The sequence below is a fragment of the Mustela putorius genome, unplaced genomic scaffold (genome assembly GCF_011764305.1).
Source record: "Mustela putorius furo isolate JIRA1106 unplaced genomic scaffold, ASM1176430v1.1 tig00000698_pilon_pilon_pilon, whole genome shotgun sequence".
NCBI classification, from domain to species: Eukaryota; Metazoa; Chordata; class Mammalia; order Carnivora; family Mustelidae; genus Mustela; species Mustela putorius.
In genome coordinates, this window is record NW_025421449.1 from 960,858 (window position 1) to 977,152 (window position 16,295).

The 16,295-nt window shown below is 38.6% G+C and overlaps 1 protein-coding gene across 3 annotated transcripts in view; it reads left to right on the forward strand.

The window, feature by feature from the left end:
• The first annotated feature begins 1,343 nt into the window (after positions 1 to 1,343).
• Positions 1,344 to 16,295, forward strand: part of VPS26A (VPS26, retromer complex component A) — a 31,804-nt gene continuing 16,852 nt past the window's right edge. The window contains exons 1-2 of one of the 3 annotated variants that reach the window (XM_045083443.1): positions 1,344 to 1,467; positions 7,668 to 7,817. In XM_045083443.1, the coding sequence (XP_044939378.1) occupies positions 1,465 to 1,467; positions 7,668 to 7,817 (153 nt within the window). In that variant the 5' untranslated portion in view covers positions 1,344 to 1,464. The other 2 variants (XM_013044319.2, XM_045083444.1) reach the window with 2 other exon arrangements.

Sequence of the window (16,295 nt, forward strand, 5' to 3'; positions counted from 1 at the left end):
TAAACTGTCCTTTCTCCATTGATTTGTCATGACACCTTTGTTGAAGATAATATAACTATCCACATGAGGGCTTTTACTGTTTTTAAAATTATTTTAGAGAAGTTTTAAGTTCACAGCAAAGCTGAGTGGGAAGTACAGTTCCCACATACACCCTGCTCCCCTCCACATGCTAGTATGATTTTATTTCCTGATGTGAACTTACACTGCTGATTTAAAAACTCTTTTTAAATACATGCATTTAAAGCCACAGCTCCCCCTATAAATACTTCAGCTGTATCACATAAATTCTATTATAATTTTCTTTTAGTTCAAACTATTTTTAAGTTTCCACTGCCTTCTTTGACATAGAGGTTTAGAATTATGTTGCTTGGTTACCATATATTTGCGGATTTTCTCCTTTTGTTATCTCTAGTTGAATTTTAGTGTGGTTAGAGACCATGCTCTAATTACAAGCCTTTTACAATTTTATACTTGCTTTATGGCCCTGCCTCACAAACTTGATTTTGTTTTGTTATGATGGGACACTGATGGTGCGTTCAGATGATCATTCTTCTGCTTTGGTCACGTATACACTGCGGCAGTTCAACCTGCTTTTAAAAAACTAAAACAGCATCCCATTCATCCGGAGGGCCTGCCTCTAGGCTTAGACCACAGTGTCTGGATGCGGTCAAACTAGCTGCACCGCCTGTTTTACGAAGCCCCCCAACCCCCTCACGTACTGGCAGGACAGCACAGCTTAGGTGGCTAGGTCGTAAACTATCCGTGTACTTGACAAAACAACAGATGTACCGCTCTCGAGTTTTCCCCACTGGCCGGCTCTTCAGGGTATGCGACAAAGCTAACTAGTTCTCAAAACCCAGCCGCTCCCAGTGGGAGAGGGAGCCGGGTCGAGTTCCAGAAAGATACAAGAAGAATGCCTCTTCCGTGGATAAGAGAATTTGTACCTTGCAAGGCCTAAGGAAGCAGCGCCTCGGGTGACAGCTCCCCTTTGCCTTGGCGGCCCCGTACCCACCCGATCAGAGCGCCTGGTAGAACAATCCCTCCTTCTTTCCCCCTTTTCAGTTACTCAAACTTCCTAAGGAAGGGGAATTGGGCGTGGCAAAGAAGCCCGTCAGCGAACCGCCCCCCACGTGACCGAAGATAGGGCGAGGACGCCCAGAGGAGCCTGCGTCCACTCAGGCCCCTCCCAGTTTACGGCATCTCGGTAGCCCCGCCCCCCAGCCCCAGGGTGGAGCACGAGGCTCCGCCTCCAAGCTGCTTCTCTTCGAGGGCCAGGCTGGCCAGTGGGGCGGGGCAAGAGGCCGGGAGGGGACTGGAGCAGAGGGAGGAGAGGAGAGGAAGGGAGGGGTCACGTGCGGCCAGCGACTCGAGGTCACGTGACGGGCGCTTGGGCGGAGGGAATCTGGACTGGGAGTTCTGAGGGAAGCGGAGTGAAGTGGTGGGGACGCGGCGGCGGCGCTGACAATGGTAAGTGCGCGGCGGACCGCGCGCTCTACTCTGGCTCTGGCCTCAGAGCGCGCGGCGGGACGGCCAACGGCGGGCTCCGTGTCGCGGGTGGGGCGGAGGGCAACGGCAGGAGGCGGGCAGCGAGCAGGGCGGGGAGCCGGGTTAGGCCTGTCTGGTCGCCGCGGGATCGGGGAAGGGCCGGCGGCGGCGCCGCCTCTTCCCGGTCTCGCAGAGGCCCGAGCACCTGCGGGCGGCGGCGCGCTCTCCTGGCCATGTCGGAGGCTCTGCCCGCCTTCCTCGACCGGCTGTGGGGGCCCTGGCTGAGTCCTCGGACCCCGCCTGTGCGGGGGCTCAGCGCCGCCTCCCCTTCCAAGGTAGCCAAGTCCCTCCGCTCCTTCCGGACAGCCTCGCTTCCCTTCAGGTGGAGTGACCCGGCAGTCCCCCAGTTCCGGGCTGGGGTGAGGGGGAGGGACTGGGGTCACTCTTCCAGTGGTCACGAGACTGATAAACTCCGGGGTTTTGTTTTGGTTTTAACTCGATGTGGTGACATTCGGCGATATCTTGACCCCAGTTCAGCCTTAATGTTGACACTTGTAGAATGGGAGAGAGAAGGAGAAGGACACTGAAGTGGGGACGTTTTTAATCCAGAAGACTGGTTTTGTGCCTGCTAGTTTAAGCTCTGGCGGTCATTTCCTTCCCCAAGCCATTTTCTGGAAACTTAACGCTTTGGGATGTTGAAATGGCCTAGGGAACAGAGGAGGGAGGAAAGTCAAGAATACTTTCACCAGTTAGTGGGAAGCTCAGGCGTGGGCACGATGCGTTTAACTGTGTGTGTGTTGGCCATCTCCTCTAGATTGGGTCTCATTTGGCTCACTTCGGGTGTTCATTTCATTTAGCAAGCATATGTTGAGCGCCTACTGTGTGCTCGCCTGATACTATCAGCTTTCCCAGAACTCACCGGTTCAGGAAACTGCTTGAGACTTTTGGCTGAAGACGAAGCTAGGTGTATTTTAAAAAAGAAAAAAAAAGTTGTTTTGAATAAATACATTTTTTTTAAATTTTATTTATTTATTTGACAGAGATCACAAGTAGGCAGAGAGGCAGGCAGAGAGAGAGAGAGAGAAGCAGGCTCCCTGCCGAGCAGAGAGCCCGATGCGGGACTCGATCCCAGGACCCTGAGATCATGACCTGAGCCGAAGGCAGCGGCTTAACCCACTGAGCCACCCAGGTGCCCCATTGAATAAATACATTTTAAACTCAAGTTGATTTGATTAAAATCAGAAGAGTGAAGACAGGCATATTTATTCTTAAACTTGGGGCCTTTTTTTTTCACGCAGCAGATAATTATTTAGGCGTACCCAAGGGCCACTAGCAAAAGTGAAACAGTCCTTGCTCTCTCTCGTAGCTTACAGTCTAGAGGGAGGTAAACATCTCTTTGTATAATTATTTGTTTAACGTGGAAATAACAGTTGTGATAAATTTAACAAGGAAGTATTTGAAGACCTTGCCTAGTCAGGGAGTTAGGAAATATTCATTGAATATACTTTGCCAAGAAGACTTAAAAGTCTTTTGCTTATTTTAAAAATTATTACTTTTAATAGGCTTTTGGATTAGTGTAAGAGCAATTTATTTTCAACTTACTGGTCAAACATAAACTAAATTGTAAAGCTTTAGAACACTTAACTGGGCATAAATGTAATCCGTGCATGAAAATTTGCTGTTTCATTGCTTGTGTAAATTTTGAGAGTCTCCCTTTCCACTCACCTTGAGTTGCACTTCTTTACATCCCTTGGAAGGAGTGAAGTTTCTAAAGTGAGCGCTAAAAAGTTTGTTGGCTTTTAACATATCCACATGCAATTTTGCTGGATGGTAATGCGCAGTATGGGTTTATGAATTATATGAAAAATCTTAAATTAACCTAAAAGTGATAGGAGGGTTAGGCCACAAGTAGAAAACTGTAAAAACAATGTTATAATCTTTTAATAGTCATATATATTGGAGTCTAGTTATTTAAAGGCTACCTGAGTTTTGACTTATATATACTTGTCTAATACTGTCTAATACTGTCCTGAAAATCTCATATTCTGAATGCTCACTTGAAGATATCTTCACCAGAACTGAGTAGTCTTTCGCTTTAAAATGTCTCATCTGTAATTGCAGCAAAAGTCTCTGTTAATGTATTCTAACCTTCTTTACAGTTTTCATTCCCTTTCCACTGTCTTTACCATCCTGCCAATTATGTATTTTGTTTCCTCTTTACCTATCAGGAGAACTATCATAATTTGTGAGGAGTTTTAAAACTTTTAATTTCATGAATTTTCCTTTGAAAAAACAGAAGATGCACATCTTGCAATAAAGACTTTAAAAGCAAGACTTTGGGTAGAAAATATTTCTCTTTCAACTTCTTTTAGAAGGAAAACAGAAAATACAAACTTTTTTTCTCAGTTTTTTTTTTCTCTTTGTTGCCTGCTTGTTAAATGTAAGACATCGACACTTTTCTGGGGCTTTCAGTAGGACTCTTTCATTTTTGATGTGTCCTAGTGTGGAAAACTGGATGTTATCCTGGTGCTAAAGTTTCTGTTAACATTGTTAAGGTACTATAGCTTTTTACTCAGCCTATTATGCATGTGCTGTAACTAGGCTTTTAAAAATACCTTCTGCTCTCTCCCCATATTAGTGTTTTGACTGTGTTGAAAAGTAAGTCTCTTTTTAAATTTTTAGTTACAAAATACTCTTCTGCATACAGAAAGTAATAGAAGATACCACATAGCTTTCTCAGATTTTTAATGCCTAGGAATTTTTCATTTTTATCTTTGGTGTCAAAATGAGACTGTTTAATTATAATTATGTTATTGGTTAATTGTGAAGTTTCATGAGACTTCAGTCTTTTTTACACCACCTTATTTAGTGGAAATTTTGATTTCATTATTTTTGATTAATTGATCTTTTAATACAGCTTTCAAATCCCAAGTTCAGTTCTGTGTGTTAAATATCCATATGTGGAAAAAGTTACCATAACAATTCTTTTATCCGTAAAATAATTTTTATTGTTTTCAAATCTCATTTTTCCCAGAAGCAGCTCTAGGATGTATTAAGGGGAATGAGAAAATTACATTTTATTTTTCTGCTGCGATTTATATCTTAAATGAGGCTCTTGTCTTCTACCCTTTCAGAATTGCTCTTCCCATAGCTTCCCCCCACCCTGGCTGGCTCTGTAGTTTTCACGTATTAGAGAGTTAGTAAATATCAGCAGCCTGCTTTTGAGCTGCTATACATTCTCTTATCTGTAGCCCTTAGGAAAAAATAACACCATTTAAGCAAGTTTTGAGTATAAAACTTGTAGTATGAAAGCTAACTGAAAAGGGGCATTGCATGTGACCTATCATTGATGTTTTTCATTCTAAGTTCAGAATACTTTTCTGATTAAAATTAATTTTTTGGTTAAAATTGACTTAGTTATTTGTAAAGTTGCCAGGAAGGATTAAAACGTTGAAAGGAAAAAATGCTGTTTGTGTCTTTGTAGTATGTTAGAAGTATAAATCTGCCAATTCTTTGAGTTGATTTCTTGAAATTATAATCTTTTGTTTATATAGGATTAATAATAACAAAAATGCAAGCAGAATTTAGGAAAGCATTGTCTCCTTTGATCATAGTATCGCCCTGTGACCTGCAGAGTTTTGAGAGGATCATTAGCTTGCTTGCTGTTACTCTGCCACCTGAGGACAGAACTGAGGCTTGAGGAAAGTTCCTTGCTCTAGACGTAGCTACTGCACCAAAGCTAACTTCCTTTGGGGGAGCTCCCATCTTTCCAGATATTCTGGGTTTAATTCATTTCTTTTGTGTATCCATTTATTTTTTAGTATCAGGAGAGTATTATTTTATTCAAAATTAACACTCAGTAGTTTTTGAATGCTTTCTACTAAATGTCACACACTACTCCTAGCTACTATGTCTTCAGTGGTGAGCAAAGGATAAAGTGTCTGTCCTCCTGGAGTTCAGTCAGGGATTCAGGTATTGAATAAGCACACACTATAACAGATGATGAAGTAATAAAACTACATGGTGTTGTGAGGCCTAAATTTGGAGACTCTAGTTTCAATTTAGGAACGTATGGGAGGCCTCTTTATGGAAATGAGTCAGACTGAGATTCAGAGGCTGAGTTAGTTAGGTTAAGGATACTTGGTCTAGGACAAGAAGGAACCTGGCAGATTTGATTAACTTGAATAATTTGAGGCTTGTGTGACTGGAGAGATGATAGAACAGATATGTGCAGACCATGTCAGGGAATAGAGTGTGTGTGTGTGTGTGTGCGCGTGCGCGCGCACGTGCACTTGTGCACTCACGTGTGCACATATTTAAAATAACATTTCATTGAAGTACACAAGAGTGCACAGATAAGTGTACAGAAGAATAAGTGCACAAAGTGATCAAACCTGTGTGTGAAGTGCTCAGATAAAAGCAAACAGCGTAATTAGCACCCCAGAAACTCCCTCTATGCTCTCTTCTAACCACTTCCTGACTTCTGATGCTATAGTGTGCGCTACATGTTTTTGACTTTTTAATAAATGTAATTCTATAGTATGTGTGAAAGTTATTATTGTGTATAGTTGTGTCTCATCCCTTTGCCTACTGTATGAATATAGAATAAAATTTATGTATCCATTCTCTTGTTGATGGATATTTGGATTGTTTCCTATTTGGGACTTTATGAACCAAGATATTATTAACATTTTTATATTTGTTTCCTGGTTCATGTATGTAAGAGTTTCTCTTTAGGGTATATATCTAAGGGTGTATTTTCTGGGTCGTGGGATATGTATATCTTTAGCTTAACCAGGTAATACCAACAATTTTTTTTTTAAAGATTTTATTTATTTATTTAACAGACAGAGATCACAAGTAGGCAGAGAGAGAGGGGGAGGCAGGCTACCTGCTGAGCAAAGAGTCTGATGCGGGGCTTGATCCCAGGACCCTGAGATCATGACCTGAGCCGAAGGCAGAGGCTTTAACCCACTGAGTCACTCAGGTGCCCCAAATACCAACTATTTTCTAAAGTAGTTCCAATTTATACTCTTACCAGCCCACTGAAGGATTTTAAACAGAAAATTATGAGATTTATGTTTTTAAGAGATTATTGTGGTTGTGTAGGGCAGACTAAGAAGGGATGTAGGATGACAGGATAGAGGACGGTTGGTATAAATAAAAAAAAAAAGACTAGGGGCACCTGGGTGGCTCAGTGGGTTAAGCCTCTGCCTTCCGCTCAGGTCATGGTCTTAGGGTCCTAGGATCGAGCCCCGCATGGGGCGCTTTGCTCAGCAGGGAGCCTGCTTCCTCCCCACCCCCTGCCTTCTTGTGATCTCTGTCTGTCAAATAAATAAATAAATAAATAAATCTTAAAAAATAAAAAGACTAGAATACCAGCTTTCTTTAGTAACAAAAATAATCTCCAGCTGTATCTGATATTGGAATTACTAATGGAGTCCATATTATTATCAACTAATGTGTTTTGGCATTCATAAGCGGTTGATTTTTGTCCTTTATATTTCTGTCATATTCAGGATTTCCATAACAAGGCTTACACATTTTCTTTGGAAAAATTCACAGAAATTTAGTCTTCTCCATTAGAGCCAGTTCTATTTCAAGAGTTTTTACAATGTAACACTTCCTGGTCAGACCTATATAGCAGTGCATTTTATAGTAAATAGTACGTTATAATAATGCATTTGGATTTGTATGAGTACTGCATAATTTGGATTGTATGAGTGCTACGTATGAAATAACAGCATAGAAGTATAACTAAAGATAGCTTTTCAAGTCCAAATGTTAAGAATTAATTTTTTAGATTTCTGGTATAGTAGTAATTGATTATTTATATTGGTTACCTGTGGAAATGATTGAAACTATAGCATGTTTAAATTTTAGTTTTCTTTTTGTCTTTTAAAAAACTGTGGCAAAAAACATGCAATATGAATTTGTTCTCTTAACATATTTTAATGTACAGTACAATATTAGCTGTATATACATTGTTATACTAAATTTGTTTAGTTTTGAGGTCGAATTTGATGTAAGTTCTTACTTCCATGTTGAACTTACAGATTCGCATTCTATTTAACTGTAGGTAAGAGATACTTAGATTTGTATTATAAAATGTAGTGACTGACAAAACATAATTATGAGCATTTTCCTTTTATATTTCCTTTTATTTTCCTTTTTTATTTCAGAGTTTTCTTGGAGGCTTTTTTGGACCCATTTGTGAGATTGATGTTGTCCTTAATGATGGAGAGACCAGGAAAATGGCTGAAATGAAAACTGAAGATGGCAAAGTAGAAAAACACTATCTTTTCTATGACGGAGAATCCGTTTCAGGAAAGGTAAATCTTTTGTTTGTGAGAAGTACCTAGATGTAAGGTATTAGAATTAATCACCAAAGTTGTCTGTACTGTTTCTAAATTTGAGTGATTTTGTTAGAGGTGGAAAGTTTTTTTTTAAGATTTTATTTATTTATTGACAGAGATCACAAGTAGGCGGAGAGGCAGGCAGAGGGTGAGAGGGAAAATAGGCTTCCCGCTGAGCAAGAGCTCAATATGGGGGTTGATCCCAGGACCCTGAGATCATGAGTGAGCTGAAGGCAGAGGCTTAACCCACTGAGCCACTCAGGTGCCCCAAGGTGGAAAGTTTTTTTTAGAAGTTCAGCTAAAATCCTTGATTCATTAGCGCATTTGCAGGAAAAAGTCTTAAAGTGGAGGGGTTACAGGAGCAGAGTCTAAAATTGCAAGCAGGGGTGCCTGGGTGGCTCAGTGGGTTAAAGCCTCTGCTTTCGGCTCAGGTCATGATCCTAGGGTCCTGGGATCAAGCCCCACATCGGGCTCTCTGCTCAGCAGGGAGCCTGCTTCCTCCTCTCTCTCTGCCTGTCTCTCTGCCTCCTTGTGATCTCTGTCTGTCAAATAAATAAATAAAATCTTAAAAAAATAAATAAATAAAATAAAATTGCAAGCAGAATTTTGTGTTTGTGACTATGCATCTGTTTTGCTTCACTTTTCCAAAGGGGCTGTGATCCACTCAAAGTTTGTTTCTCCTTTTACATAAGTTGAGTTACAGAGATTGGGGATAACTCTTTAGTAGACCTTTAAATGTTTCTTTCTCATTCTTTACAGCTTATCTCTCTGCACTGCCACCGTTGTGTCTGTTGATCTTCGTAGAGGACTTAATGTACATTTGTAATGTATCTGTGTAGGATCAGGTGCATCTGTGATCTCTTCTGTAAGGTTTCAATTTTCCCCCTTTTCCTTATCAAGTGATGCATAAAAGTAGTCTTATGCCTTAGCGAATATGATTAATACTCGTTAATCATAATTTTTTTAAGTAGGCTCCAAGCCAAATGTAGGGCTTGAACTCAGACCCTAACTGAGATTAAGAGTCCAATGCTCTAAGTGTACTTGGGTGGCTCAGTGGTTTGGGTGTCTGACTCTTGATCCCAGCTCAGGTCTTGAGCTAGAGGTGATGAGTTCAAGTCCAGCATTGGGCCAGGTGTAGAGTCCACTTAAAAAAGTCATGTGCTCTACTGACTGAGCCATCCAGGCACCCCTTTTTGTTTGTTTTTAAGTCTAGTAGGGAACAATCATTGTCTGGTTTAAAGTGATCTTATGTCATCTGGGTTTGTTAGAGGAGTTCGTGGCTAATGTTTATAGGACAAAAAAAGGAAGATGGGAAAATAAGGGGAATGAAAGCTTCTTCATTGTGATTTATGGAAAGTAGTGTGCCTTCAGGTTACATTTTTTGGAATTACAAGATGTCATACGTAGTAGTCCTAATCAATAACTGTAGATTGCATTTTAAAAAATCTCTTGCTCAGAAGATACTTTATCTGGAGTCTGATTATTTACTGATCTGAGATGTTTATCATTTTTAACCTTTTATTGTAAAATAAAACAGATATTGAAAACCACAAAACAAATAAATAATCATAAGGCATGTTTTCTTGTAATTAACATTCGAGTCCAGAAGGAGAACTTTGCCAGCTACCCAAACATAGCCTCTTCCTCTCAAAAGAAACCACTCTTCTGATTTTTATAATATAGTTCCTTGTGTTTCTTAATTGTTTAGTTTTGCATCCTTAAAAAGATTGATAACGCTTTTAAAATCTCTTTTAATCTCAGATTCCCTCTTCATGCCTTTCTTACACTTTTTGAAGAACCGGAGACACTTAACTATAGAGTTCTCTGTGATTGCATACTCATGATACAGTTGTTGCCTGTAAATTGGTAGCTGGATCTAGAAGCTTGATCTGAGTCAAGTTCAGTTCTTTTGGCAGGAGTATATGTGGTGGTGTTTTTTTTTTTTTTTTTTTTAAATCGGGAGTGCATGATGTTTGGTTTTCTCTCTTTTTTTTTCTTTTTTTTTTTTTTACAAGTGTTGTAACTGCTGTTAATATTGATTGATTCCTGGCATACCTTTAGAATAGGTTATTAAATAGGTGACTTATGAGTGCTCTGATAAGAAAACTTTAAAGAAAGAGAAGAAAACAAGCATTGGTTACCTGTGACCCAGCATGTTCACTAAGAACAAGTCTATGTTTTCTGAAATATCTGAGTATAATAAAAAGATCATTGGCTTAGAGTTGGAAGCTCTAATCTTGACTTTACCACTGTCTTGGTAGGTAACTCTGGGCAGTCATTTAACTTTCTGGATCTTACAATAAAATTAAGAAAGTTGGACTGAATAATTGGTTTCTAAACTTGGTTTTGCCTTGTAGTGTCTCTGCATAACAATTCCTCATACCCTAGATGTAATTTTGAAGTTCTGAGAGTCTGACATCCCAACCAAAGCAAGAATAAAATCCTTTTATGATATCCTTGACATGTGAATTTCTGTCTGCACGCTTTTTTCCCCAGATCTTTTTTTTTTTTTCAAGAAATATTTTTTTAGAGCAGTTTTAGGTTTATAACAAAATTGAGAGGGAAGTACAGGTATTTCCTGTATGCCTACTGCCCCTACACATGCATAGCATCTCCCATGATTGATGTCACTTGCCAGAATGGCACAATTTTTACCAAGGATGATCCTACATTGACACATCATAATCACCCAGTCCATAGTTTACCTGAGGGTTCACTCTGGGTGTTGTTATTCTGGGGGTTTAGACAAATGTATAATGACATATGTCCATCATTATAATATCATATGGAATATATTCATTGCCCTAAAAGTCCTCTTTTTTCTGCCTATTCATCTTTCCTGTCTCGCCTGCCAAACCACTGGCCTTTATATTGTTCCTGTAGTTTTGTTTTTTGCAGCATGTCATGTAGTTGGAATCATACAGTATCTAGCCTCTTCATACTGTCTTCTTTCACTTAGTAATACACGTTTAAAGTTCCTCTGTGTCTTCACAGCTTTATAACTCATTTATCTTTAGTGTTGAATAATAGTCTATTATCAGGATGTACCACAGTTTTACCCATCCATTCCCCTTCTAAACGATATCTTGCTTGCTTCCAAGCTTTGGCAGTTATGAATGAAGCTCATATAAACATCTGTATGCAGGTTTTTGTATAGGCATAAGTTTTCAACCCCTTTGGATGAATACCCAGGAGTGTGCTTGCTGGATTGTATGGTAAGCTTATCTTTAGTGCTATAAGATACTGCCAAACTGTCTTTCAGTGTAGTGCTACTATTTTTCATTCCTTGAATGAGAGTTCCTGTTGCTCCACATCCCTGCCAGCATTTGGTGTTGTCAGTGTTCTGGATTTGGTCCCATTTTAATAGGTGTGTAGTTGGTAATATGATGTTGAACATCTTTTCTATGTCTCTTGGCCAAGTGTCTGTCTTCTTTAGTGAGGTGCCTGTTCAGATCATCTGCCTACTTTTTAATTGGATTGTTTGTTTTCTTGTTTCAAGAGTTCTATGAATGTTTTGGATAACAGTCCTTTCCGAGATCTGTCTTCTGCAAATATTTTTTCTCAGTCTATGGCTTTTCTTCTCATGGTCTCTCACTCTCTTGGTTGTTACATGGTATTAATTTTGATTTCCCTGACATCCATTGAAGTTGACCAGCCTTTCATTGACTTACTGGCCATTTGTTATCTTTCATGAAGTGCCTATTCTAGTTTTTAGGGGGTGAGGAGAGCTTGATTTTCTACTCAATTGACTTTTTTTCTTATTGATGAGTAATATTTTTGTGTGTGTGTTCTTGGTACAAGGCCTTTATGCTTCTTAGTGTAGGGTCTTTTGTATATGTGTTGTAAATATTTTCTCTCAGTTTCTGGTGTGACTTTTCATTATCTTACTGGTGTCTTTTGATGAATAGTTCTTAACTTTAACAGGTGATAAATGTTATGTTTCCTTTTTGTTGGTGTGTTTTGTATCCTATTTAAGAAATCTTTGCCTACCTTATGGGCATGAAGATATTCTCCTGTTATCTTTCTCCTACAATTTTTTTTTTTTTTTAATTTTACACTTCACATTTAGATCTTCAGAGTGCTTGGAGTTGCTTTTGTCTTTGCAACCTAGGAATTAAGGCTAGTTCGCCCCCCCTTTTTTTTACTCTCCTGTATGGGTATCTCATGAATCTAGAACATTTATCCTTTCCTTCACTGCACTGCAGTATCACCTTTGTCATAGCAGAGGTTGTGTGATTCTTTTTCAGCCATTGGTCTGTTTGCAGCATTTACTTTCTTTTCTTTTAAAAAAAAAAAAAATAGCCTGTTGAGTATAATAACATACCAAGAAATTCACCCTATTAGAATGTACAAGTCAGTGTTTTTACTATATTTGCAGAATTGTGCAGCCATCACCACTAATTCCATAACATTTTCATCACCCCAAAAGAACTACCATATCATTAGCATTCACTTCCTTAGTGAATAGATTATTTGTGCCCTCATTTGTGTGTTGAAACCTTGGGACATGATCTCTCATGAGGACAGAGCCCTCATGAATGGGGTTAGTGCTCTTATATCCCTTATACCTTCAGCCATGTAAGAACACAGTGAAAAGACAGCCATCCTTGAACCACAAAAAGAGCTCTCTCCAAATCTGCTAGCACATTGATCTTCAACTTCCCAGCCTCCTGAACTGTGAACAGTAAATTTCTGTTGTTTATAAGCCACCCTTGTCTACAATATTTTGTGACAGCAACCCGAATGAACTGAGACACCTAGGAACCACTAATCTACAAATCTTATTTCTTTCTCTATGGATTGGTCTATTCTGGACATTTTATATAAATGGAATCATAGGATATATAGCCTTTTCTGTCTGACTCCTTTCACTTAGTGTGATGCTTTAAAGGTTCATTTAAAAAAAATTGGTAAACATATACATATTATAAAATTTGCCATTTTAACCATTTTAAAGTGTACAATTCAGTGGCATTAATTACATTGACAAGGTTGTACAACCATCACCACTATTTCCAAAGTTTGTTCATCACCCCACATAGAAACTTGGTACCTGTTAAACAACTACCCATTTCCTTTTTCTCCCAGTCCCTGGGTACCTCTGGTCCCCTTTGTTTTTCTGTAAATTTGACTATTCTAGTTATTTCTTAAAGGTGGTCATATAAGGGCGCTTGGGTGGCTCGGTGGGTTGGGCCTCTGCCTTCAGCTCAAGTCATGATCTCAGGGTCTTGGGATTGAGCTTTGTATTGGGCTCTCTGCACCGCGGGGAGCCTACTTCCCCCTCCCTCTCTGCCTGCCTTTCTGCCTACTTGTGATCTCTTTCTGTCGAATAAATAAATAAAATTCTTAAAAAAAAAAGTGGTCATTTAAGATTTATCCTTTTGCGTCTTATTTCCTTTAGCATAATGTTTTCAAGCTTCATTCATGTAGTATGTATCAGACCCCTTTTTTAAAGTTAACTAGTATTAACTAGATTAACTAGTATTCCAATATATATCCATGTGGAATATGAATATACCACATCTCCTTTATGAGCTCATCAGTTGCAGACAGTTGGGTTTCTACCTTTTGACTATTACTAATAATGCTGTACATTTGTGGACAAGTTTTTGTGTGAATACATGTTTTCATTTCTCTTGGATGTATATGTAGGAGTGGAATTGCTGGGTCATGTGTTAACTTTGTGTTTAACTTTTAGAGGAGTTGGCAATCTTTTCCAAAGCAGCTGCATTATTTTACATTCTTTCCAATGATGTATATGGGTTCTAGTTTCTTTAGTTTCTTGGCAGCACTTAATATTGTCTGCATTTTTTATTTATGGCCATTTTAGTGGGTATGAAGTGGTATCTCATTATGGTTTTGGTTTGCATTTCCCTAATAACTAATACTGAGCATCTTTTCACATGCTTATTGCTGGTGAAATCTTTGGAGAAAACTCTTTTTATATCCTTTGACCTTTTTTATTTGGTTGCCTTTTATTTGCCTAAAAAAGGCAAATAAAGAGTTGCAGGAACTCTTTATATTTGCTGGATACAAGTCCATTATCAGTTATATTTCACAAATATTTTCTCCTGTTTTCTGAATTGTCTTCACCTTCCTGCCTTTCTTTCTTTCTTTCTTCTTTTTTTTTTTTTGTCTTCACTTTCTTGATGGTGTCTTTGGAGCACTAAAGTTTTAAATTTTTATGAAGTTCCAATTTATCTATTTTTTTGTTTGGTTGCTCATGCATTGGTGTTATTTGAGAAACCATTGTCCATCCAAAGCAGTGAAGATTTATACTCTGTTTTCTTCTGAGAGTTTTGTAATTGTCTTACATAGGTTTTTGATCCATTTCAAGTTAATACTTATTTATGGCATGAGTTAGAGATACAACTTCATTCTTTTGTACGTTGATATTCAGTTCCAGCAATATTGTTAAAAAGAATATTCATTCCCTACTGAATTGTTTGGGGACTCTTTGGGGACTCTTGTAGCATATACTTTTAAAACTAAAATTAATTGCTGTCTGTTAAAAGTCTTTTGGAGATTTTTTTGAAGCATTTTTTTTTTCCCAAAGATTTTATTCATTTGAGAGAGAGGGAATGAGCATGAGCAGGAGAAGGGGCAGAGGGAGAGAGAGAGAAGCAGACTCCCCTCTGAGCAGGGAGCCCAAAGGAGGGCTTGATCTCAGGACCCTAGGATCCTGACCTGAGCCACTGGCAGACATTTAACCAACTGACCCACCCAGGTGCCCTGTTTTTGAAGCATTTCTTAAGACAAGTGGGACTATGTATATTATTACAAGATAAATAGAGAAATTCTTGAAAGGTACTTACTCAGATTTTTTTTTTTTAATCCTTAGGTAGAATATTTACTGCTTCGTTCATGTTCAAGTGACTGTTCTTCCTTAAGGCTGGAACGGTTGTAGTGTATCCTAAATTTTTTATGCTTTAAGAATATATTTGAGCTAGGTATCCTCTTTTCGAAATACAGCTTGTATCACTTTTTACCTTCTGAATAATTTTGAGAGAGTCTTACTAGATTGCCTGATTAACTGTTGAGACACAATAATTGTGAAAAATTTGGTAGTAATGTGGGTATATTTCTGGTGGGTTCATAAGTTATAATTCCTTAAGATTCTTTCAGATTGGACAGTGATAAGTAAATTGTCTTAAAGAGGTGTTGCCAGTGCCACGTCACCTATAATGAACTCTGTATTCCTTATTACAAAAGTGAACAATGACATATGTTTATTCTGAGATTATAGGGCTTTATAGTTTAATTCTTTAAACAAAGAATATTATCTCAGTATCTTTCATCAACATGAATATGGACCACATTCTTCTGGCAGCAGTGGGAAATGAATTTTGGAAAACCACAGTATTCAGCTACAGTAAAGTGCAGATATCTCAGTAATTTACTGTAAATGATCCTATAAATGGTGTGTAGTACATTGATAGGTGTTTGTCTTAAACACAATGCAGATGAATTTTACTCCTTACACAGCCCCTGAAGACAGCATTATTGGAGACATCTACAGAATATTAGCTGCTAAAGATGATGAAGAATGAGCTTTGAGATTGGCTTGTTAGAACAGTAAATATGTTTTATATAGTTTGCCTGTGTTTTGCTTTCATGGCCTTTTTTAAAGAGGTATACATTGTCTTACCTTTCTCAAATTACTAATAGCAAAGGGAAAAAATAGTAACTTTAAATTGGTAGATCACCTTCACTAAGTGATCAAAGTTAAAATAACCACTTGGCATCGTGTACTTCCTAATAAGATACACTGAGAAGGACACAACTTCCTTTCTGTGGTATTCTTGCCAAAAATGCATAAGCTGAGTCTGATTGTGATAAAACCTCAAACCCAAATTGAGGGCTGTTCTACAAAATAAGTGACCTGTACTCTTAAAAAAACACATCAAGGTCAAGAAAGGCAATGACTGGGGCGCCTGGGTGGCTTAGTTGGTTAAACATCTGATTCTTGATTGTGGCCTAGGTCATGCTCTGTGGGTCCTGAGATTCAGGATTCAGTCCTGTGTTGGGCTCAGTGCTGAGCGTAGAGCCTGCTTAAGATTCTCTCCCTCTGCCCCTCCCCACCTACATGTGCACGTACTCTCAAAAAAGAAAAAGTCAATGACTGAGAAATGTTTGAGATTAAAGGAGACTAAAGGGACATAACTATATGTAATGTGATTCTGGATTGGAGCCTGGGCAGGAGAAAAAAGGGAGTAAAGTACATTATTGGGACAATTGTTGGAAATTGAATATAAACTGTGGAGTTACAAGTTTCCTGATTTTGAAAATTGCACCGTGATTAAGAGATTATTTTCTTAGGTACACATGAAGTATTTATGGGTAGAGGAGCATGGTATCTTCAAATTACTCTCAACTGATTAAAAAAAAAGTTGTATATGTATGCATGCACATCTTATATATAGAGAGAATGATAATTTATAAATTTTATATAAT